This window comes from Talpa occidentalis, unplaced genomic scaffold (assembly GCF_014898055.3).
Source record: "Talpa occidentalis isolate TD23 unplaced genomic scaffold, MPIMG_talOcc4v2.1 talOcc4.6, whole genome shotgun sequence".
NCBI lineage: Eukaryota > Metazoa > Chordata > Mammalia > Eulipotyphla > Talpidae > Talpa > Talpa occidentalis.
The window spans coordinates 124,438,245-124,462,829 of record NW_023604972.1 but is presented as its reverse complement, the minus strand read 5'-3'; the positions used below and the strand labels follow the sequence as shown (position 1 = coordinate 124,462,829).

General features: G+C 39.6%; 1 protein-coding gene and 1 long non-coding RNA gene across 5 annotated transcripts in view; one reads left to right on the top strand and one right to left on the bottom strand.

Moving 5' to 3' along the window:
- DROSHA (drosha ribonuclease III) overlaps nucleotides 1–24,585 on the bottom strand; it is a 103,146-nt gene that overhangs the window by 72,636 nt on the left and 5,925 nt on the right. For 2 of the 4 annotated variants that reach the window (XM_037530351.2, XM_037530352.2), the window contains exons 5-12: nucleotides 22,096–22,188; nucleotides 16,087–16,197; nucleotides 15,624–15,855; nucleotides 12,346–12,487; nucleotides 10,175–10,329; nucleotides 7,710–7,790; nucleotides 5,394–5,480; nucleotides 3,991–4,077 (exon numbers count right to left, since the gene is read on the bottom strand). In XM_037530351.2, coding sequence (XP_037386248.1) covers nucleotides 3,991–4,077; nucleotides 5,394–5,480; nucleotides 7,710–7,790; nucleotides 10,175–10,329; nucleotides 12,346–12,487; nucleotides 15,624–15,855; nucleotides 16,087–16,197; nucleotides 22,096–22,188 — 988 coding nt within the window. The remainder of the gene's footprint in view (nucleotides 1–3,990; nucleotides 4,078–5,393; nucleotides 5,481–7,709; nucleotides 7,791–10,174; nucleotides 10,330–12,345; nucleotides 12,488–15,623; nucleotides 15,856–16,086; nucleotides 16,198–22,095; nucleotides 22,189–24,585) is intronic. The other 2 variants (XM_037530354.2, XM_037530353.2) reach the window with 2 other exon arrangements.
- On the top strand, nucleotides 342–23,794 carry LOC129144778 (uncharacterized). The gene is made up of 3 exons (XR_008549351.1): nucleotides 342–498; nucleotides 8,109–8,256; nucleotides 23,427–23,794. It is a non-coding gene; the product is annotated as an uncharacterized LOC129144778 (long non-coding RNA).

Sequence of the window (24,585 nt, the reverse complement as noted above, 5' to 3'; positions counted from 1 at the left end):
AACAGTCCAGGAGACAAATGAAGAGAAGATTGGAAAGGAGGAGAAAGCTTTAATACATAGGAGATGTTACTGAAATACATACAACAGAAGAACAGAAAATAACTTCCAAGTTTCTACCCTAAGGAAACAGAGAGCTCACAATACATTAATATGAAAGAAATCCACAGGGAGTCCCCCCCGAGTACCTCAAACTCAGTTAATGGGTAAGTGACCAGTGCCCAGGCTGAGGGTGAGGTGCCTGCAGGCACATCAAGATGGGCGTGTCCGGGGCAGTCTGGAATGGGAGTGTGGAGCACAGAGCCCTGTGTCGCAGCTATAATGTCAATTAGGTGGGGGGCAGAATGTGCACGGGGAGAGAAACCCGGGGGTGAGACTGCATTCCTTTAAGGAGAGCACATCCCGGAGAGAAAAGGACCAGGGGCCCTTGGGAATGGTCCAGGCAAGTGAAGAAGGTGTGACTCCTTCTCCAGTGCTAAGGCACTCCCCCGAATGACTTAGGTAAGTGCGCTCCTGTCCCCACTGTTTTCAACTGAAATCACTTTTTGGAATTCCCTCTTTGACTTCGTCTCTTAAACGTGTTAGGAGTTGGCACCTCAACTCCGTCCGGGGTTCCCAAAGACTACACAGAGCCAGAGATGCAAAAGCAAAAGGGCTTTATTGCTAGCTTAAGCTAGGGCCCAACTCTGCCTGGAGTACTGACACAGCAGTCTCACCAGGTTCAGAGAGGGGTCCCCTCCCAGGGTGACAAGCTGTTTTTGTACTTTGTTGACAGGATGCCAGGACTTTTCACACCAGGGGCAGGTTCCACCCTGATTGGATAGCTCTCATGGTGCCAGCTAGGTCTCGTTTACCCTTGGCTTGTGGTTTTTGCCCTGAAACGAAACCTAGCTGTGCCCTTCTGAGATGGCAGTTATTTCTCAAAATGGCTGCAGTCTTGCTCATCTTACAAATGTATTTTTCTTTTGGGTTCTCATCCGCACCCTGAGCGCCCTTCTCAGACAAACATATTTGGAAAGGCAGATCTACTTTTCTATTTCAAACTCTGACCTCTCCATAAGACCCAAAGAGAACGTATCATTATGCTTCACATTGGAGCTCAATTGATTGGAGCACAATAGCTCAGTTAAATAATACAAAATTTTGCTATCATTTATTCAAACATGTTTGAATACTGACTGACATGAACTAAGTACTATCTACCAAAAACAAACCAAAAAAGTCCTCATTAAATTCCCCTACTTCCAGGCATTAAATGACTAAATCCAGAGCACTGAGGGCACTAGAATGGAAGCCAACCAAGGACAGAGGGAAATGACTGAGGAGTTTTCCTGTACTTTTGAGGACAGGATAAGATTATTATGAATCCAATACATATACCTTTATAACTTGAGTTGTCAAAGTCCTTAAATAATGCCAAGTAGTATAAATAACAGCATAAAAGGATAAAATTCTTCTACAATGCTCTCAGTCAGCAAGACTTTCAATCCACTTCAATTCAAGAAGAGTTCAAGAGAATTATCAGGCCTAGATTTGGTTGAGATCCTAACATTTCATCATTTGCATGCCCTTCATTCTGATGTGCTCTCTCCAGCAAGAAGATGAAATCAGGCCAGTAAAGCAATTTAATGCTTCTTTTTCTTGGGAAGCTATTTCAAATTCAAGAGGCCTTTGATGGATCTAATTCCTATGAACTATACAACACACAGCTTAAAACTCAATTTATTTTATCAACATCTCTAACATAAACGATAGGGTTTATCTTCTCATTACAAAGCTAGTTCTCAAGTTTTGAGAAAGTGAATATTTATATAAAATATACGCAGAAGCCAGGAATTTTTTCAGTCCTAATTTTTATTTTATAACAATTGCACAGGTGCAATTAATTTAACGTTAATGGTCTCTCAGGACGAAACCTTGTGCTGATGCCTTCAATAAAGCTGAAGTATTGTTTGACCAAGGTCTCAAAAATATTAAGAATTAAAAACAAAATTAGGGCCTCCCCGGTGGCGCAGCGGTTGAACGCTGGGTTGCGAAGCTGCCCGCGGCCTCTGCGGCGCCGGTTTGATCCCCGGCTGCTCCCCGGCCACCGGAGGAGAATCCCACATGGCGCGCAGACCTCTCCTGCCGCCCGCTGCTCCCCTCAGCAGTGTACTTCGGTCCTTCTGCCTGCTCTGCTCCCCTCTCTGGCTCTGGTGAATTCTCTCACCCTCCCGCGCTTCTGACTGTACCCAGTGCATGTATAAACAAAACAAACAAACAAATAAATAAATAAATAAATAAAAACATGCCTCTATTAAAAAAAAAAAAAAACCAAAATTAGAAGAAATTTGCAAATACAGGGCCCTCTGCATCTTTCCCAAAGAAACAGCAATATTTACTATATGCCAAACACCATGATTAACACCTTCCAGGTGTAGTGCTACAGCTAATGCGTCTAACTTATAGATATGAGGAAACCAAGGCTTATAAAGATAGAAATGTAGAATCAGCTAGTAAGTGGAATTCACTAATATTTAAATTCTGATCTCTATGCAGTCACAATGCTTTCCTTCTTCGATCAAGGTGATCCTAAAAGTTAAAATGAGATGCCTTTCACTTCTAGGGAATTAAGAGATGTGACAGATAATTTTAAACATCCTCATAGTAAAAAAAAATTTTAATAAATATATGCTTTAAAGGCCACTACAATTTTTTAATTTGCAAGCTTTCTGAGAGGGCTGTAATTTAATTTGCAAACCCTTTAAGAGGGAGTTGGACTAGATGACTTCTAAATTTGGCCCTTTCTAACTTGACAATGAGATTTGGTATAATAAAAGGTTTGAGTGTCTAATTTAAAAAAACTCATCAAAATTTAAAAATCAAATGCCTTTTCACAAAGATTGTTTAAAAACAATCCAATATCATACCCTTTTCAAAATTATGGTGCACCCTGGACATAAATGCAGTATGCATTATCAAATGATTTTACTTTTATATTCTCAAAGTAATCATCTTCTCAAAGAAGATTCTCTAGGATTAATATACTCTGGAATAAAGTTTCACTAGGAAAACATTTTGTTTTGATTTAGTGTCATGTCTACCTATAAAGAAAGATGATAAAGACAGAAAGGAATGAGGCTAGGCAAAGATTTATTACATTACTCTCCTAAGGAACAGAATTTCAAGTTCTAAAAACACTGCACTAAAATAACTTTTCAAACTGCAGATGTAATTTCATGTAAGAAAACCAGAAAGGATTAAAGAACATTCTATTCTGATGCAGACACACTACAGCTTTAATTCAGTAAGTTATATACTGGTGTCTAGACTGGATAAAGTCTACTACTACAGGCTCTTTTTAGGCCCAACAAACTCACTCTATATCCAACTGGAATGTGGAATAAGAAAGATAATTCTCAAGACTGCCAGCACTGAGACAGAAAAGTTTTGACACACAGATACAGAACTTCCATTTGAAACAATAACCAGCAGAGAAACTTTAATACCTGCATAAAAATATCACAGATCTGTATGTCAAAATCTCTTAAAGAAGACATATTCCTGGGATTCAAAATGGGGAAACGGGATGAAATTAATTCAGGCTCCAGATGTCCTGAACAAGTCTTATTTCTTTTATATGCTCAGACTCTAAATAATAGCTTCTCCTTAAAACTTTCCAACTTTCTTTTGAAGGACACCCAACCCAAAATAGTTTTGACACGTTACTCCACAGTTTATCCTTCTTTTTCAATCTTTCACACTTTCAAAATGTTATTCTGACACATGTTTACTTACACCACTTAATGTGAACCAAACCTGTGACTCATTAGCACAGATGTCACACTCCCACCTGACACACTGCCACAGACTTCCTGCAGTTCATGCAGAGGGACACAAAGTAAATGTGACTTAGAAGTCAGATGAGAGGAAATCTATTTTGGCTTTTAGAAAGAATTAAGGGAAGGCAGAGGTATGGGGAAAGAGAAAGCCAGCCAATTAGCACATACTTACATTGGTCAGGGGGGCGTGTGCAAACATAGAAAATCCTTCAAAGATATACTCATGATCATCATATTCTATCACAGTTGGCCTGTCAGTCTAAAAGCAAACAGAAGCACAAACCATGAATTAAATAAAAGACATGATCTGCATATGCAGAAATCCATCAGGACACGAAGCCACCAACAGGAAAATGTGCAAGCATTCCATTAAAGTTTTTCCAAACACCAGGGAAAACTTTATGCAAAAATTTTAGATGGAATTCTCATGCGTGGCAGATTTCTCTGGCTTCAGTAATATTTATAGTCAAAGACAAGCAAGTTTGTCATGGATACCATAAAAGGGGAAAAAGGCTAAATGGCTTCATTTTCTAGAAACCTGTTTTATTTAATCCCACATATTACCATCTTATTCTTACTGAACAGTATTTCTGAACTAACAGGAGTCCTAACAGGAACAAGATGGTAACACATGTAACAAGAAGCTCAAAGTGGAAAAATTACTCAGTATCACTCTGGTCACATGACTAGCAATAGCCTGGAAGGCTCTGAAAGGGCTCAGGGTTCTGTTCTCAAGTCCTTGGAAGAGAAGCCAACCCACCAAACGCCACAATCAACTGAGTCCTACATAATCTCAAAGACTTTTAACCTGAAAGCGGAATCAATAATTAAAAAATATAATAAATGTCACTGCAAGCATAAAGAGACCTCTTCCTTATGCCATTCTGATATCCCACTATTTTTAATCCTAAATGCTAACGATGGAGTAATTATCAAGATTGGTAGACTAAAAGATACCTTTTTCATATAGGTAATGAACACTAATCTTTTAAACATCATATATGTGTATGTGTGTAAACAGATGCATATATATATATAGACATTTTATGTGAAGAATTAAGTGGTACTAAAGAATATCCAAATATACTTACTTGTTTTGCCAACATTGCTGTTATTTTTTATCTGAGCAACTCAAGAAAGCTATTCTGAATTAGGTATAACAACTACAAATATAAAGAAATATTAGGCATTATTCTTACTGTGATAAGAATTATAGATTTTCCTGTTAGGGTTACTAGTTAATATATAAACTATTTATTGATTTTTTTAGAATTACAAATATGTTCTGCAAATTCTTCCAGCTCCAGAGGTCCAATGAACAGCTCCATAATTCATTGGCTATCACATGATACCAAGTATACAAATGAAAAAAGGTACAGAAAGTAGTACAGGGAGAGGAACCAAAATAACAAACATACTAAAGGTCACCATAAGAACAGAAGAATAAAAGATGTTAAAAGAAAGACCATTTAAGAACTGTATCAGTATTTAGCCTACTCACATCTTAATTTATTTACATACATTCACTTATTTACATTTTAAAAGAAGTCAAATCTGATTCTGTCAGATACTTACTAAAAAGTTTGTGGGTGGGGAGACTGTAATTCGATAGTGGAAAAGTCGGCCAGCATTGTTGGTCATGGGTCGGCAGGGCTTGATGGCCTGAGGGTAGAAAAATCAAAAGCAAGTTTAAAAGTAAAATAGCCAAATATTTTTCTTTAAAAATACACTGCCTTGGGCCTCCCTGGTGGTACAAGGGGTTAAGTCTCAGCACTATGATGCTATCAGCAACCACTGCAGCATGGGTTAGATCCCCAGACAGGGAGGTGACCCACACGATGCAACAGATCACGCATGTCTTGCCCACTGCTCCTGTCAGCAGTGTATTCCAGTAGATCCACCTGTTCTACTCCCGAGTCTGTCTCTGGTCAATCCTCTCACTGCCCCCACACTTCTGGCCTGCACCCCAGCTCTTGTATAGACAAATAAAATCAACCTTTAAAAAAACAAAAAACAAAAAACACTGCCTTTTCTGCTCAGCAACACAATTCATCAGGGAAATGCAAATCAAAACCACAAAGAAGTACTTCCTCACTTCTATGAGAACAGCCCATCAAAAAGACCAGAACAAAGGCCTCCCCTGGTGGCGCAGCGCTGCCCGCAGCCTCTGCAGGGCCAGATCCATCCCCCGCCACTGGCAAGAGTCCCACCAAAAAAAAAAAAAAAAAAGACCAGAACAAGTAATAGTGAAGATATAGTGAGAAAGGAACCTTCTGACCCAGCCCCTATGGAAATTCGTATGAAGACTTCTCAGAACATTAAAAATAGGTCTACATTATGATCCAGCAATCCTACTCCTAAGTCTCTACTTGCAGGATGCAAAAACAGTAATTTGAAGGGATGTATGCATTCCTGTGTTGCCTGCAGCACTATATACAACAGCCAAGTTAAAGAAACAACCTAGTGCCCAAGAACACATTGATGGATTAAGAAGATATGGTTTATACACAGTGGACTGCTTTCAGCTTTAAAAAAAGAAAGAAAGAAAAAAATCTTGGCATTTGTAACAACATGGATGGAACTGGAGGGGACCATACGAAGCAGAATAAGCTAGAAGGAGAAAGGCAAACACTGACTGACTTCACTCACATGTGGTATAGAAAAACACAGAATTCAACAGCAAAACTAAACCAAAACTCTGAGTATGGGCCAGCCTGCAGCCAGCTCAGCTAGCGCAGCTGTCCACCCAGATTGCCCTTCAAAGATCAGCCTGCTACCCAACGGTGACGAGTGCAGTCTGAAGCTGCTGGCTTTTTAGGGAACCTTCTACTCCACAACGAGCCAGGGTTTGGGGTACATCGGTAAACAGTCCCTGTACTACTCACAGTGGGTGGGACAAAGACAACAGCAAACCCTTATAAAGAAAAGTGGTCATGTGCCTCGCATTCACTCGGTAAGATCATTTCTTTGGGATTATTCACAATCATTTATGATAAAAATATGAAAAAAAATTTCACAATATGTACAATTTCAGGGTACTTAAAAATAATAAAACAGTTCAATTGATTCAAAAGACCACCTGTACCCCTATGTTCATTACAGCACTATTTACAAAAGGTAAAACCTGGAAACAACCCAAATGCCCAAAAATAGATGACTAGATCAAGAAGATGTGGCATATATACACAATGGAATATTATTCAGCAATCAAAATAGATAAACTCATGCCATTCGTAGAAACGTGGATGGAACGAGAAGGAATTATGCTCAGTGAAATAAGCCAGAAGGAAAAAGAAAAATATTGGATGGTTTCACTTATTGCAGGAATATAGGGGACCCAAATAAGACATCAGTGTAAAAAAATAATAACAGTACAAAACACAACAAAGCAAAAACGGACAATTATAAATCAGAGACATCCTGCAGGGGAGGAGGCGGGAGAGGGATCAGAGGGAAGGAGGGAAGAGCACAGGGACTGAAGTGAGGGTGCACGGGTGCATTGGTGAAGGAAATTCTATGGGACTACATCTGAGGGCGTGGGGGGAAGCAAATATTGTTTAAAAATGAACAATGATGTAAATAAATTAAAAAAGTAATTAAAAAATAAAACTAAAAAATAAAATAAAATAATAAAACACAGTTCAAATCCACCTTGCCTATTTTAAATATGGACCCTTCCAAAACGCTGAGTGTTTCCTTGATAACATCCCCCACACTCCATCTCCACAAGCCAAGAACGTTTCTTCTCCCATTATCAGTTAACAGAGGCTATTAGGCAAAATGAAGAAACATTTCCATGGTATTATTTCCTTTATGGGGAAAAAAACAGCAACAGCATCTGTCTACTTCTGGATTCTTGGCGTTACAGATATAATAATCCAAAGTGGTTACCTCTTCTCCGGGATAAATGCTGTGTCTAATTCCTGTGCGCCTCGCTTTTGCGCTGCATTTGCAGAGTGGGCCATCATTCATCTGTCAGAAAGAGAATGTAATTTGTTTTTATTTGGGGGGAAGTCCACAACACGCACAATGGTGCCTCAGAAACTGTGTGGTTTTAATGTCATGAGTACCGAAGCTCTGAAGAGGCTGTCACGGTTAGGAGATTAAACGGATGTTCCAAAACCAATAAAGCTGCAAACTGTCTATATTGTCTGATAAAGGGAAACTGTATGACAAGTCTGGATTCCCAAGTATTTGGTGCAGCCAAGCAGAAAATATCACTGTCAGCACACAGTTTGCCCCCATCTTCTCTTAGCACCTTTCAGTACCTTTCTCTATTTCTTATTTCAGAATAAATGACACTTCCACAAAAGAAAGGCATAATTTATACCCTGAAGGAACACAGAGAATGCCTGAAGGTGACCTGCACATTAAATGTTTTCAAAAGAGACCCCAGAAGGTATCTCTGAAGCTGACAGAAAACCTTTGACACCATCAGGTTAGTCATTGTCTGTTTTTCCAGCTGAATTCAGTTTTCTGCTATGAACTGAACTCCAGTCATGTGATTCGGTAAGTGAGTAAGTCCTAACTGCTTCCCGGAGAGAAAGGTGCTGCTAAGAAGGGGAACGGTGTGGAGAAGGGAGGTAAGCAGCTCAGGTTATACTCCAGGATCATTCGTTCCAGAGAGGAGAAATAAGACATACATGACATGCTTAGTGATTTTTTTTTTTTTAAAAAAAGAAACAAAATGTGCATCCAGGTGGAAAAATCCCTGGGGCTGCAATGGTTAGTCGGAAATGCTTCAGAGAGACAGGAAGAGATGATGGCTATTCTACAAGGGGCACCACTATGAGGGGAAAAGAAAAGGAAGAGAGGCTATGTTCTGCTCAGGAACACGAGACCCACCTAAATGGAAAGGATCATTTATATGAGTGAGAAAAATCAAAGCAGAATTGAGGTCAAAATCTTGAAAGGCCTTCAAAGCCAGTTTCACGAGATTATCCAAGGCAAATGGTAATACTGCATCAAAAGGGAGAGAAAAGTATCAATTTGGAGAGTGTGAAAGTGAGTTCCATGTCTCACTGGATTAATTAAATTATACTATGCATACAGAGCACCTATGATGACACACACATATTTCTTTAAAGTTCTAGGGGCTGGAAAATCATGTGTCCAATGAAAATGTCTCAGTAGAACTTTGAAAAGAAATACAGAGTGAAAATTATGACTTCCTTTAGCCTTTTGGGAAATCTACAGTTCCAGGTGGTAGGGCAGAGGAATAACATTACTACCTAAAACAGTATCAAGTGAAGATATTATCCAGAGTAACAGCTGGCAAACAAGATGTAATACGATTCCCTCCTAAGTCACGACACACTTTCATGCTGGTCACAACTTGTGATGAAAAATGTGCAGGGCTCACTCAGTGCTTATGGGTTTCTAGAGAAGCAAAAAGGGTGCTACATTCCACCTTTCAAAGGTGGATATATACTAAAAAACATTAAGTTGTACACTTTAAATGTGCCTTGTATGGTATGTGACTTAGCTGTCATATGGGTTGTTTTAAAAAATCATGTACATGGTTACTATGTCAAAGTAAGTTTTAAAATTGACAATTGGCAGATATTTCTGCTCAATTCTAAGGAAGCTAAAGGGGCCACAAAGCACATTTCTATCAGACATTTTAATTACATTAAGGAAAAAAGATAGTTGTATCTATCTAGCAGGCACCAGAAGAACGTTCAAATTAATATAGAATCACTGGCATTTACTTATAAAAATATAAATTTAAAATTATCTTCTTACATGTATCTAATAATTTACATGCAGCAAAGATACTATTTTTGTATGTAATGTGTATTTGTGAAATACAAATCTTTTAGAAGACACTATTTTATATTCTGTATGACTTTATAATAAAAAGGAACTAAAGATAAAAATGATCCTGTCCAGCTCTCACATCAGAAACTTCAACAGGCTTAACAAGGAAGAGAACTCATAAGGAATTGACTATTACCAAGTAAGAAATATGAAGTCTTACAGGACTTAAGACACTGTTTACTATATTGCATTTCCAGGTGAAATGCTTTTAAAAAGACCTCCCAGTTCTCTCTCCCTCATCCTACCATTTGTCTCCCTCCATTTACTGCAAGTTTAATGAGGCAGCACCATTATCCTGCTCCCTCACATAGAATTTACAAACATCGGCAAAAATGATTCAAGGAACGGCTGCTTTGGTGCTTATGCGCTGGAGCTGAACGTTAAGGTCGAAAAGAAATAAGCTCTGAAGAACGACACAAAACCCTGAGAGTAAAATTCAGCTTCAGTCCCAGCCAGCATTCATCTTTGGAGCCTGGAGTCATAAATAGGGTGTGGGGGTCCGTGACCTTCATAGCAAGAACATAAAACATGCACACCTGGCCTGGGTCGTTGTACCAAAGCTCATCGTGAAGTCGGTCAGGATGGGCCTTTTTGCGTTTGATTTCTGCAATGACGTCAAACACTTCAGAGTCTGAGCTGCTAGAACAGGTGCTGTCCTCGTCGGACTCACATTCAGATTCACTGGAACTTTCTAGTGGAGGTTAGGGAAGAAACATGGAAAGACGTCAAAGAAAGTCACAGGTTGGTTATCTGCGGAGACTTCCAAATGACCCAAACCTCCAAATGCCAGGGGCAGTTGTTGATTCTTCCAGCAAATATTCGAGTGCCAACTCGTGCCAAGCTTGCTAAGCAATGCCATGAAAAAGAATACAGCTCATAATGCTGTGTCACAATCTAGCTGAGGAAGCAAAGAAAACAAAGATTTTTAGAGAGAAAGAAAGACGGAAGAACAATGTCAGAGAAAATGTAAAACACATCGTCGGGCACATTGTAAAGGGCACAGCAATTTAGAAAAGGGAGAGCCTCCCCTGATCCAGAGCAGCCACTGCTGATTCCCTGGAAGGGGGTGTGGGATCCAGGGACAGAGGTGGGTGAAGTTAGAGTAAGAGTAATGAGGAGGAGATATGAGTAAAGGAAGCAGAGGGAGCATTCCAGGCAGAAGCAGAGGCAGGAGCATGGGTGGACATGGCCAGAGCAAAGGCCCCACAGGAAAATACCAGAAGCTGAGGAGTTGAGGCGCTAGGAATGCCTGACTCAAGATTTTACATATTTTTCCCCCTCTCAATAGTAACAATAAAAGATTTTATATCTTGGAAGACCAAGAAAGAGGCTAACAAATAGACCAGTCACAAAAAAAGACAAATACTTTATGATTCTACTTCTGTGAGGTACTTAACGGTAGTCTAATCCAAAGACAAAAAGGAGAATGGTAGTTGTCAGGAACTGGCGAGGGTGGGTTGGGGAGTTGCTATTTAAGGGGTACAGGGTTTCAGTTTTGCAAGATGAAAAGCCTCTGGAGACAGGTCACAAAGTATGAATGCACTTAACGTTGCTAAACTGTACACTTGAAAATAGTTAGGATGTATGTTTTATAGCAAGTCCTCCAATAACGCTGCCCCATTCAATGTTGTCCACTGTAACACTGATGAGAAAAAAGAAATCCCACCCTGCGTTGAACAAAATGACATCATTTAAGTACTTGGTTTCATTATGAGTCATTTTGCTTAAAGTCGCCACTTCCAAGACCCTATTCACGACATTAAGTGAGGATTGCCACGAACTTGTTGACGACGGCATTAAGGATCTACTGTACAAGGATTTATAATTTACTGCGGGAGGATTTACAATTAAAAAAATCAAGGCCTAGAACTTTAATTAATCCTACAAGAGATTACTGTAGTAGAGCACAATAAGCTCTAATCCTTACGCAGTTGTATTTACTGTACTGCAGGAGAGAGATACTACTGTCACCCCTACTTTACCAGTGAGAAAAGTGAGGGGTGCAAAAATAAAATCACTTTCTCAGTGTCACATATCAAGTGAGGGAGCAGAGATTCGAACCCAGGACGGTTTTTTCAGCCAGTGCTTTTACCCACCATGGATACTGCCAGTCAGCCTGGGAGACAAGGGGAGCAGAGAACACGCAGGAAAGGGCACGCTGGGTGTGACAGTATTCTACTAGGGAGTAAGGACACAGTGGTAAAAAGCAGTTCCTTTCCCCAAATAGCTCACCATTGGTACTCTCACAGAAAAAAAACGGAGCATCATATGAGAAAGTTTCGGTCACTGTGGGCAGGGAAGCCTTCAAACAGAGCAAGGCCAGAGCTGGCATTTCCTCATCAAACCAGGAATGCCCTGGCAATGGAGAGGCCTCAGGGGACGCCTCCCCGTCAGAGCCACAGAAACAGAAACTCCTGCTTTCACGGGCAGGAGTGCCATCCTTTCGATGCTACGACTGGCCATTCTGCAGGAGGCGTGATGGCTGGCATGCCTTGCAAATGCCACTACTTACATGCTTTGCTGAACACAACTAAGGAAAAATATGCTCAGATGAGAGTTCACTGTTACATGTTTTACTAACTGCGACTAAGGAAAATGCAATGAAAAAGAGAAAACTTAGATGTGGGAATCTCAAGGACACTCCCCAAAAGTCCAGGATTAAGGAATAACACAAAAGCACAGTCTTGTCTAGTAACTTCTGACTCACCTAAATCTTCATCGAGCTTCGTCTTGGGCGGCTCCCACGGGGGTCGGGCAGCCTTGGCCTTTTCTTGCCGGCTCCCCAACTCTTCCTCAAATTTGTCATATAAGTCGCGGAGTCTACTCGTTCCAACTACGGTAGAATCTCCCTTTGAAAAAGAAAGGATCGATGTTAGGAACTATGTTAGTCAGTCTAACCAAAGAGACATGGAACCTTACAAGGAATCAAAGACTTGTAAGAGCACGATGTCCTGGTTCAACGCTCAATTCAACAAACGCTTAAAAACAAAATGATGGCCAGAATCCAGACAATCGCAGCTGACGCAGATATCAGAAAAATGTACCTTGCCGACATTCAGGAACACTAGAACTGTCCACCTAGGCCTTTTTGATATGACAACAACAAAATCCTGAGCCCCCTGAAAACTCATGATATCTGAGACCCTCCCAGTGAACACACATCTCCTCACCCTGAGTGAAAATCCCCCAGAGCCCATCTTCCACATTAACCCCCAAATCAAAAAATTACCTATATGTCCTGTCCCCGCACAGAGCTCAACACAGGGACACACTCTCTCACACACACCACCCCACAAACCTAGGGGTCCAGCAATGTATTCTTGAAAGTTCCCCACTTTTCCCTCCTCTCTTCCCAGGTTGAAAATCACTTTAAATGTCCATCATCTCTGACTAAGTCATTTCCAAAATGCAAGCAAGCAGAACTTTCAGACATGAAAGTAAAATTAAAAGAAATCATGAAACCTGCAGTTATTCCAACAGGAGAGGGGAAGGGCATGTCCTCAGCCCCGTCTCACTGCTAACACTGACCACGTGGGGGTCTTCTGACAGAGCTCCTTCCAGCTCTCTGCAGCATAGAAGGCGAACTCGAGACAAAGTCAGGCTTATGGTTCAAATCAGTCTTCCTTCCTTCCTGTTATGAGTATTAACATACCCATAACACTATTAGGAAATAAAATCAGTTCTGCCTAGTTAAACTCTCTGAACCTCAGTGTCTTCTAGTTTTAAGAGTAATGGCAGCATCCTCCTATTCTTCCTTGCTAACAGAAACAGGGTTCCCTGCAGATTTGGGGGACAGAACTTTGATCTCAGAGTGAGAGGACTGCTCTCCAACCCAAAATGATTACAACCCAAACATGCCCCCTTCCTCGGGATACCGCATGTTACTTACAGGCAGAAAGGACTTTGCAGAGATGAGTAAGGTTACAGAACTTGGGATGGGGAGATTATCTGGGTTATCTGGGGGGACACAACCTTTGAAGGATGAATCCTTAAAAGTAGAGCCTTTGCCAAAAAGCAAGAGGTGCAAGAGATACTCAGAACACGAACGGGACCTGACCTGCACTGCTACTTCTGAGGATGAAGGAAGGGGCCACGAGCCCAGGAATGCATGTAGCCTCGAGACGCGGGAAGCAGTTTTCATTGCCCGACAGAAAGCCTTCCTAAAGCCAAAGGGAACTGAATTCTGCCAACAATGTGAGTGAGCAAGAAAATAGATTTTCTCCAGAAAGGCAGTCCTGCTGACAATGAGTTTGACAAACACCCAAGTTTGACATCTGACCTGCAGAAGTGTGAGGAATAAACACCTGTCGTTTTAAGCCTTAAAGTCTGTGGAAACTTCTTAGAGCACTAAACGCAAAGAAGCCCTGGGGTAGACAGATAACGAGGAGAACGCTAAGCCAACACCACCTTCTCAGCGCATCTTTGGACACAGGTATGGGAGTCCCCCCACTTGGAGAGCCACAGACACCTGCAGCAGTGAGGGATGCTCCAGGAGCCTCCAGATGCCAAAGAGTCTTCCATCATGGAGGCACTAAGTAAGCCTGGCAATGGCCTCCCTCCAGACAGCTCATTAAGAGAAAAATTAACTTGGTTTGTTTAAGTCACAATGAGTCAAGTGTTATTACACAACAGCATTCCTGAACCGGCAGGACACCTGCTTGCCAGGGACATCTTGAGGATTAAATAAGATGATGTGAGAAGCAAAGTTCCAGCACCATGTGTGAGAACTTTCCCTTCCCTGTATCATGGGAATGATAATTTTTTTTAATGATTTATTTATTTATGCATACAAGAGCTGGGGTACAGGCCAGAGAAAGGGAATGGGGAGGGAGATGAGAGGATCCACCAGAGACAGAGCGGGGAACAGAACAGGCAGACTGACTGAAACACACTGCTGAGGGGAGCAGCGAGCGAGACAGGAGAGGTCTGCTGTGCCATGTGAGTATCTACCTTGCCAGGGATCAAACTTGTGCTACAGAGGCTACAGATTGCTTCATAGTATGGTGCCTAACCCCCTGCACCCCCAGGGAGGCCCTAGGAATAATTTAAACCCTGCTCTAATTTATCAATAAATTATCACACCACTTTGAGAGACATCTCAAGCCCTTTTCTTCCAGAGATAAGGGAGTCTTCCTTTCACACTCCCCATGGAGAAGGGCCTGACCCACGTAAAGCTATTAAAGCTTTCTTATCTAATCTCATGCAGTAAATCCAACATCTCCACCTGCTTATGCCCTACATTTGAAGATATTCATTTTCATTCATTGAATCAATGAGCATTACTATCTACCCTCTGGCAAGTCTGTCTACATTAATGGGGTGGAAGCATAATGCCTGAAGAGAAGGTTCGAGAAAAGGGGGAGTGACAGAAAGAAAATGGAGACAGAAGAAAGAAAAAGAAGAGGTGCTGGAGTGGTGCCCCCCATGACAGTGAGAGGGCCCCGCTGCCATCGACCCCACCTGACGGCCTCAGGAGCCCCACCTTGAGTCCTTTGATTAAGGTAACATTACCAACCCTTCCACAAAACCAGGCACAATAGTGGTGGCTTCCCATGGTTTAACTTAGTTCAAGGATAAACTTGTAAGGCACAAACTCAAAGTCTTTATTTCCCATCTTGGGGGAAACACACACGCACGCACGCGCCACAAACTGCATAAAGCAGTTAAAGACGAAAGCTGACAAAACCACCCGTGTCAAGAGTGCTATCAGAAACACAGAGTGAAGAGACACTCGCAGGCTTGCCTGTGTAAAACAGCTTCTGTCCACGGCCATGATTCTCAACTAGGGGTGCCTGGCCCCCCCAACCCCAGAGCCCATCTGGCAATATCTGAAGACAGCTTTGGTTGTCAGAGCTGGGAAGGCACCTGGTTTCAAGAGCCCAGACACGCTTCTCCTCATCCCACAATGCACAGGGCAGACCCCAAAGGCCAACAGTGCCTGGGTGGAGAGACCCGGTGTCTCGTCCTCTGCTCCCTCAGACCTACCACCTGGTCCATGGGGTCGCTAGAGTAGTAGTTTTCTGAGTGAGTACATCGAATCCACACAGGTTTAAGAAGCTCTTCCTCCTCCTCCTCATTTTTATCCAGCAGTGTCTCCTCAGGCTCCTTTTCCTTAATTGAGGTAAAGCTCTTCTCCTTGCCGCAGCTCTGGCTGTCGCTCCACCTGTCTTTTTCTTCCTCCCAGCGAGCTCGCTTCTTCTCCCTACTTGGGGAGCGACTTCAAAAGGGGGTGAAGGGAGCTAATTATTAAAAGTTCTTCCATTGTAAAACTACTCTATTTCATCTGTTTCGATCATTTTTCACCTAAAATGAAAATGCATGGCAAGCCACCATATTTACTTTTTGTTAAAGCAGTGATTCCCAAACACCAGTCTGGTGGCATCAGAATCACCTGAAGTTTACTTGCTTAAAAACACAAATTCCCAGGCCCTACTCCAGATCTACTTACTGATTCACAATCTCCGGGAGTGGGGCCCAAGAATCTGTATTTTTAATAATCTCCCCAGGTAATTCTGGTGTGCATCCAGCAGGTTCAGGAACAACCGGCAAACCATAACTCCTAGAAGAGAAAGATAGTTGGAAATATTTGGAAATGTCCACGTACAATTTCAGTAATGAGAATACTAGTTTTAAATCCTCCACATCTTCCCATGAAAAAAAAATGGGTTTCACAAAACATGGTCTCAACTGGGCTGTCTCAACTGGGCTGTCAATTTAGCCTGAGAGCCACAGCCCAGGAGTGAGGCAGTGAGTGGATTGTTCACTCTCCCAAAGCCCAAGGTGTTGCCAGTCAGGGAATCACCACTTCGTCTATCTGTGATGCCCACAAAATACTAATATTAATTCAATTAAGAAGGGTAAAAACAACTCTACCTCCTTGAACTTGTAGGATTTGAAATCAGCCAAAGCCCATCCTCTGGATGTACTCAGAGGGGAAACCTACAGGGTGGATTTTAAGTGAAGCCAAGCAATTTAGGATGGAACCATACAGATCTTGAGAAGCTAGCCAGTAAACGTTTTATTAGAATTTGACTCTCTGCCTTTATAGCTCCACTAACAAAGTTACTATTATCCAAGAAAGTTTATAGTCAGACCAAGTCACAAATCACTCTTGCCACCCACTCTACCACCCTCTAGTTTGAGGGCAGGTTATGTTATTATGTGTATACCTGGGAGGGATGGGGTAGATGATTAGGTTACTTATCTATGCAACTTCTAAATATTACAATGTACATCACTAGTGGGGGGGGGGGAAGGGACAGAAAGTAAAACGTATCTATGTCTACTACAGAAAAATAAAAAAGCATTAACAAAAAGGCTACCCATAAATAACACCACTCAACAATAAAAACAATATTTCACAAATGTACTAAAACATAGATGAGATATATATATATATATACATGTTTTAACAAAAAAGGAACCCTATAGCTTGTCTCATTCAAGAGTAAATCAGAAACATCTATTTCAACACATCTATAACTGAAACACTTATAAGTGCATATTATTCTTTTATATGCATATGCCATAATCCAACAAATTTGATCAGTCTTTTAGATTGTAACCGTTTTTGGTTTTTTTGCCATCAAAAACAACCATGAACACACTTGTGTTTTTTGCACACTTGTCAAATTATTTCACACATAGTATTCTTATATTTAAGCCTTCTCTGCAGATACAGTGTCAAGATGACATGTGAGTTCCCATTTCCACACAGCATGACAACATGTCTGTTTTTAATCTCTGCCATTCTGAAGGAAAAAAATAATTTAACTTCTAATTTTTTAATCACTAATGAAATGGCACATTTCATTTCACTTCTTTTATGAATATCCCAGTAAGATGCTAATCCAATATTTTTTAAATTAGGGTTGTAGTCTTTCTTCATTTATTGAAAGTTTTTTATTAAAACAATCACTGTTCTGTCACATGTATCACAACCATTTTCAGTTGTTTTCCTTTTATTTCTACTTATTGTTATTTCTATTTGTTTTTATTTATTGCAACATACCACTTTCATATGGCCAAATCTAGATGTTGTTTTGTTTTAATTTATGCTTCTTGCCTTAGTATCATGTTTGGTATGCTTTCCCATCCCAAGATTAAATAAATAATTTATCCCCCAAGATTAAATAAATAATTTATATTTTCATCAGTTAGCTTTAACATTAAATACTTTTATTCTTTCTCTTCAAGATATAAAACAGAAATCTAATTTCAGGTTTTTTCTTCATATGATTTGCCAACTGTCCCCATATCAGTTTCTCCTCTGATGTGAAAAAACAACTTTATAATAGATGAAAATTTTGCATGTACTTGAAAGTTACTCAGTGTTTTATTAACCTTTTTAACCCATAGCAAATTGTCAATTGTTATGTTTTTATGGAACATTTTAATACAAATAAAATTAGGGGGTCTCCCTGGTGGCGCAACCAGTTAAGATGCAACCTATGAAGCTGTCTGAAGGCTCTGCAGCATGAGTTTGATCCCCAGCCAGCCAGGGAGCCACCCACATGGTGCAGCAGACCTCTCCTGACTCGACACTCAGCAGTGCATTTCAGTCAATCTGCCTGTTCTGTTCCCACTCTGTCTCTCGTGAAACCTCTCACCCCCACACCTCTGGCCTGTACCCCAGCTCTTGTATGCATAAATAAATAAATCTTGTATGCATAAAAAAATAAATTAATAAACTGTCCCTGTTATTTTTCTTCAATATTCAAACTTCTATTCCAAAGAAAAATTTAATAAGACATGATACAAAGAATATAAGAGGCATCATACCAGCACTTCAACTGGAGTTACATTAAAATTAGGTTATTTTGAAGAAAAGCGGTATTTTCACAACACTGTCTTTCATTATGGGAGGAAGGTATGTCCTCCATTCATCAACATTATCTCCTTTGTCATCAGCTACATTTATAGATTTCTTCCCATTGGTCTATATGTTTTATGAATTTATTAAAATATTCAACTTTAATTTATACTTTCTTTAGTGCATCTATTTTTTCCCATTATACTTTCTAATAAGTCATCCTGGCATTTAGGAAGGCTATTAATTTTGATAGATTTATTTTGTAGCTGTCCCCTTCTCTGAGTTATTATTTCTTAGCTGATCCTCTTTAACTTTCCTGAGGATGCTCTTAGCTGGTATCGGTAAACTCTTAGCTCCATGAGTGTATTTTTTGTTTGTTTTTTGTGTTTACTGTAAGCCTAACATTCTACTAAGCACTTTACTGACACATTTAATCTTCATAAGAAACCTTGGAGGGAGATATTAACATCCCCCTACAGAGGAGCAAACAATTAAAAATCACATCACTTGCCCAATATCACAAAGCTAGTAAGTGGTAGCTAAAATGCTAACAGGGTTGTTTGACACAGACAGTTTGACATATTCTAAAAATCCCACCAAGAAACATGGGCAAAGATATCCTCATCCTACCCATTTAGGCAGGTGTTCTGAAGAGATGATCGGGGTGTTGTGTTGTTAACATCGATCAGTAATTTGTTTTAACACTTTTTGAGAGGGGCATCTCAAATCAGGAGAACATCTTTTTAGGTAAGTATCTCAGGTATCCTGAAATTCAAATCCAAATTCAAAAGTGTTTCTTTCAAAATCTGAAAGAAACCAGTTCGTTAGTATATTATATTTTGTTTCTTGAAACTAGTTCAGTTTTCCTCCATTATAGTCTTCACAGCTGTAATTTTTATTTTCTGCATTTGCTGATCCAAGTCTGCTTTGTCCACAAGGTACTGAACACTGGAGATGAAACCACTAAACTGAAGTGATTTCTAGTACATTACATTAAAAATCATCAAACCCATAGTGTCCACAGGAACTTCCATCAATATAAATATCTTGGTTCTTCTCCTGGAGAATCTTCTCCTTCTCCTCCTCCTCTCAGGCACTTTCTCACAGAACAAACTTCCTAGTTAATCTAACCTAATCCAAGCCACTTAGCATTTTCTGCAGGGATCTCCTTTTCTGAGCTGTACATCCATATTACAATTAATTATATATCCAATTTCATCTCATTTTCGTTTTTTTTTTTTTTAAAGATTTATTTATTTTTATACAAGAACTGGGGTACAGGCCAGAGGAGTGGGAGGGTGAGAGGATTCTCCAGAGAGCAGGGAGCAGAACAGGCAGACAGACGAAGACACTGCTGAGGGGAGCAGCAGGAGAGACAGGAGAGGTCTGCTGCGCCATGTGGGTATCTCCCTGGCCGACCGGGAATCAAACTGGCGCTGCAGAGGCTGCGGACAGCTTCATAGCGCTGCGCTCAATGCACTGTGCCACCAGGGAAGCCCCAATTTCATCTCATTTTCTCACAGATTTTCAAACTGCACAAGCATGAGAAACTCGTTCTTTTGCCTCTTTCTCAGCGACCTCCCTCCTCAGTGGGGAACACGACATCTCAGATGTTGACTCTTGAGTCTTTTTCCCTCACCCCTAAGACATCTGATTGGTTATCAAGTCCTGTGGACTTTATGTCATAAATATCTTAAGTCTACCTCTCCCCACTTCCACTGTCACTGCCCTGGTCTAAGCACAATCATTTTGTTAGTGGATTACTAGAAAAGTGGATTTAATGGATTTCTAAATTCACTTCCCAGCTTCCAGCTCAGAACATTTCTTCACACTGCAACTTTCATCGTGCCCCTCAATCATCCCCAGCCACCCCCACTCCTAATAGCAGCCCCCACAAACTTCAGGTGTCAGCAGAATGTCCATTTCTTCCTAACTACCTGAGACTGAGCTTTTCATTGTTCCCAGAGCAACATGTAATTGCTCTATCAAAAATACTTCTCACAGCACTTTACTTTCTTATTCCTGTAAACTAGTGATCCCGTAATGACTCTATCACTCACACCAGCACAATACCTGGGATACACTGACAGCAATGGTTTTCATTTCTTCATGATGCAGTTAAACAGTGTTAGGTAACAGGGGCCTCCTTGCCTCTTTTCTGACTTGTATGGGAAAGTCTGTAAGTTTTCAACATTAAATTTGGTTCCTTTAACATCAAGTTCTCCATCTTCTTAAAGAAGTCTGCTCATCTTCCTAGTTTACCAACATTCATACTAAGTGGATGTTGGCTTCATTTTAAATATCTAATAGGCAGGAACTAAGACAATCTGTAGACCTGACACAAAGAATGATGGTTACAGAGTTCCTAATATTAACCTAACATTACCCGTGCAATCTTGGAATAAACTCTCAAACAACTTGCTAATATACTATCTAGAGTTTCTTTGTCCACATTCATAAAAGAGACTGTTTGGTAGCTTTCTTTTTGTTGGTTAGGTTTTACCATCTGGATTTTCCTGGCACCACAGGATGAGCTGAACTTTCCTTCCCTCTACTTCAGTGTTCTGAAACAGTTTAAAACTTTTTTGGCAGTAGTACAAATTTAACTTTTTGAATTTTTTTCCATGGTTATTGGCCTATTAAAATTTTCATTTTGTGTGACATAAATTTTTGCTTTTCTAGAAATCAGAGAAGGAAACAATTAGAAATCACATCACATTCAAGTTTTTAATTTTTTTTAATAAAATGTCTACACTTACACCAACATATCATAATTTTTAAATCTCCTACAGCCTTTCTTATACATAATGGAATGTTTTTCTTTTCTCAATTTGCCACTTTTTGAATTGTATGAACTTCAAAAAGATCTCCCATTTAGAGTTGTTGTTATACTGCTAAAGCTGTTTTTAATTTCATTAATTTCTTTTGCCTTTTAATTCCTTTCTCTGCTCTTATACTCTACTAATTTTTAGAGCCAAGTAATCAAATAAAAAATTATATATAGTGACCACTTATTTGGTACTAACTTTGGGCTCAGTCCTAAATGTTTTATACGTATTATTTCAGTAATTCCTCACTATTCAATAAGGCCAATAAAACTGTGCTTATTTTAGACAAAAATATTCAGGTTTAAAAAGGTCAAGGAACTCTGCCTAATAACAAAGTTGGGAGAATTAATAACTCACCCCAAATCTGTCAGACTTCAGAGTGCTATTCTAATTATCATTAGACAACGTCAATATCTTCTTTGCTATCCAATTGGTTATATCCAATTTGGTTTATCACAGTCCCTATGTTATTTTTCTAAATAAACTATGACTGCAGTTCTGCTTTCTCTGAAGCAATATAAGTACGTAATAGTGAATTTCCAAGTTTTTAAAAGCTTAAGTTATTAATGTATAGTTCTATACAAACTGAGGCCCATATAATTTCTAATTTGGGGAAATTAATCAAAATTTTCCTTATGTGTAATCAACACATCTTAAAAATAAAGGTTTTAATGTTACTGGCTGCTTTAGCTTTTCACAGGGCATTCTGGACAGACTCGGGCTATTCTGAAAACTTGGCTGATACTTTGCACAAGCACAAAATCTGAATTTGAGGAGATAATTCTATGACTTCTTTCAATGTCAACTCCTTGCTTACCTTCCAGATCTCTTATACTCTTTTTTGTAGGACCTTTCCAGAGATGGTGATCTTCGGCTGTCCCGGTGCCTGTGTCTCTCCCGTTCCCGCTCTCTTAAAGGAATTAATACACAGAGCTGTTTTCAACAGAAAGACTCAAAAACACCATCTCTTTTCACTGAATTCATCTTCTAAATAATGGATCTTATCTAAGAATTTTTCAGTATTCTCTATGGGACATTTTTATTTAGCCTTCATTTATTAGAGGATAAAGGAGCTTTTCACTTTACAGAAGTTAATTAACTTGTACATTCTGCCATTTTCTTTAAGGAAAGAAGTCGTTCTTGATGCAAAGCAACAGGGAATTTTATTTTCAGTCTCTCGCAAGCCCTTCCAAACAGCCAATCCTTGGTTAGTTAACCTACAGGGAAAACTAAGGATTCTACCACCTATTGATTTCTAGGAAACTCAATTTCAATCATCAAATAATGTAAATTATACCTTTTATATAAAAATTAGAACAAGGTTCTATAATGAAAGAGCTCTAAAGTCTTTCGGGTTATAGGCCTGAGACAGAGTTCTGGTTATCACTGACATCATGAGACTGTAAGTCACTGTACCTTGAAATGCGGTTTTCACCTGGAAAAAACTGTAAAAAAAACTGAGCTCACCCAATGTAAAACATAATGAGGATTTTAAATAACCTTCCAATGTAAGACTGGAATGTACAATTTCTATAATAAGTACAACAAAAATCTGTGAACAATAACTGAAACTCCAGTGTGTTTCTTATGGAATTAAATCTGAGAGAAATAACCATCCAATCTTAGAACAGGGTAAAAAAAAAAGCCGGATTCTTGCTGAATAAAGCTATAAAAATGCTGTACACTCAACAAGCAGACTATAAAGATGTATGAACTCAAATATATCTCCAAGCCCCTGCAAAGCAGAGGAAATGTCAACACACTAAAGCAAAACTTACAAAACTGATTGAGATCAATGACTGATCTTTGATATTAAAACAAAAATTGCTTTTTCACTTAAAGATCACCCTTCTTAAGAAAGACTCCCGTGATACTTCTGACATATACATACCTCGGTTATCACATCAGTCATCCAGAATAAAAAAGTCAGAGCTTAGGATTCTGCATTTTTCATCTGATACACTTCTAAAATCACAGATTACTTTTAGCAGTAAATCCAAAAATTATAGAAACTAGAAAGTGGTGCCACATGTCAAAGATGTGATACAATCAGTAATGTAATCTATAGTTGCTAAAAGAATAATTGCCTGTATTTCTAAATAAAAACTCAAGTTAAAAGACATTTCTAATTTCTATTTGTTTTTTAAGGTCTAGAATTTTACATCGAAGAGCAGGACTTCTGATAATGATTGCTACCTCTGAGTGGGAATGAATTGGAAAGATCAATTTGGATATAAATCACATTAGAAACCACTGAAAACAAGAAAAGCCAATGTTTGAGTTCCTTTTCCAAAGACAATTCCTTATTTGCCAGCACCAAAATACTCCTTGATAATGCTAGCTCTCTGGTAGCTACTCTTTGTACTGGTGACAGGATGCTGTGGAAATTTCTGTGCAAATAACATCAGCCATTCTTTACCACACCACTAGTAAGTTACCACACAGGAAATCAGCATGCTCAGTGCACTGCACTTCTTTGCCCCTTCCCCAGAGCAACCTTGGTGTTTTATGATAACAAATACAAACATCCACTTTTTCATAAACCTTTTCTAGAAATCATTTGCCCTAAAACAACCCTGTAATTATTACTCAATCACATTTTGGAGGAGAAAAAGAAGGTAGAATTTGTAAAAGGAAAGATTCACTTACTCCAAAAAGCCAGGGGAGAAGTAGTCAGAGGATAGACTACTGAAATTTGCATAAACTTAACAACCCCAGCACAAATGCATGAGGTTTTGGCTTTTCCAAAATACTCTAGGAGTTATTTGAGGACTTGATGTGCCCCATGTTTATGTCACAGAAGCATACCCTATAAGACAGGTGACTGACAGATGCTCTACCTATGACCCGAGGGAGCCAATTATAAAGGAGCTGTGCCACTAAGGCAGCTCCAGGGACAAAAACCTGAAGCACAACATTATAAAACAACTCTAATATAAAGGCCATTTGGAAAGATGGGCTGGATGCATAAATAGCTCCTTCACAGTTAAAGAGCTATGGGTTAGCATAATGGAAATTAAAGGTAGTGTTTTTGGTACTTGATTTTACTTCTGATGGTGTAAACTGATCCTCAGTTTAAAGGACATTTTAATTTCTCCTCCCCAAAACACAAAACTCCAAGTTTAAGCCTGGATGAAAGAATTTAGGATTTTATAGAGCCCTAAAACTCCTCTGATTATGGCACCACAAAACAGAAAAAAGAAATGCTACCTGCAATGAAATTTGCGGCAAATTGAAACAATTTGCTGTTTAATGAAACAGTAATGCATGCTGAAAAAGATTTTTAGAGCATCTACCAATTCTCAGT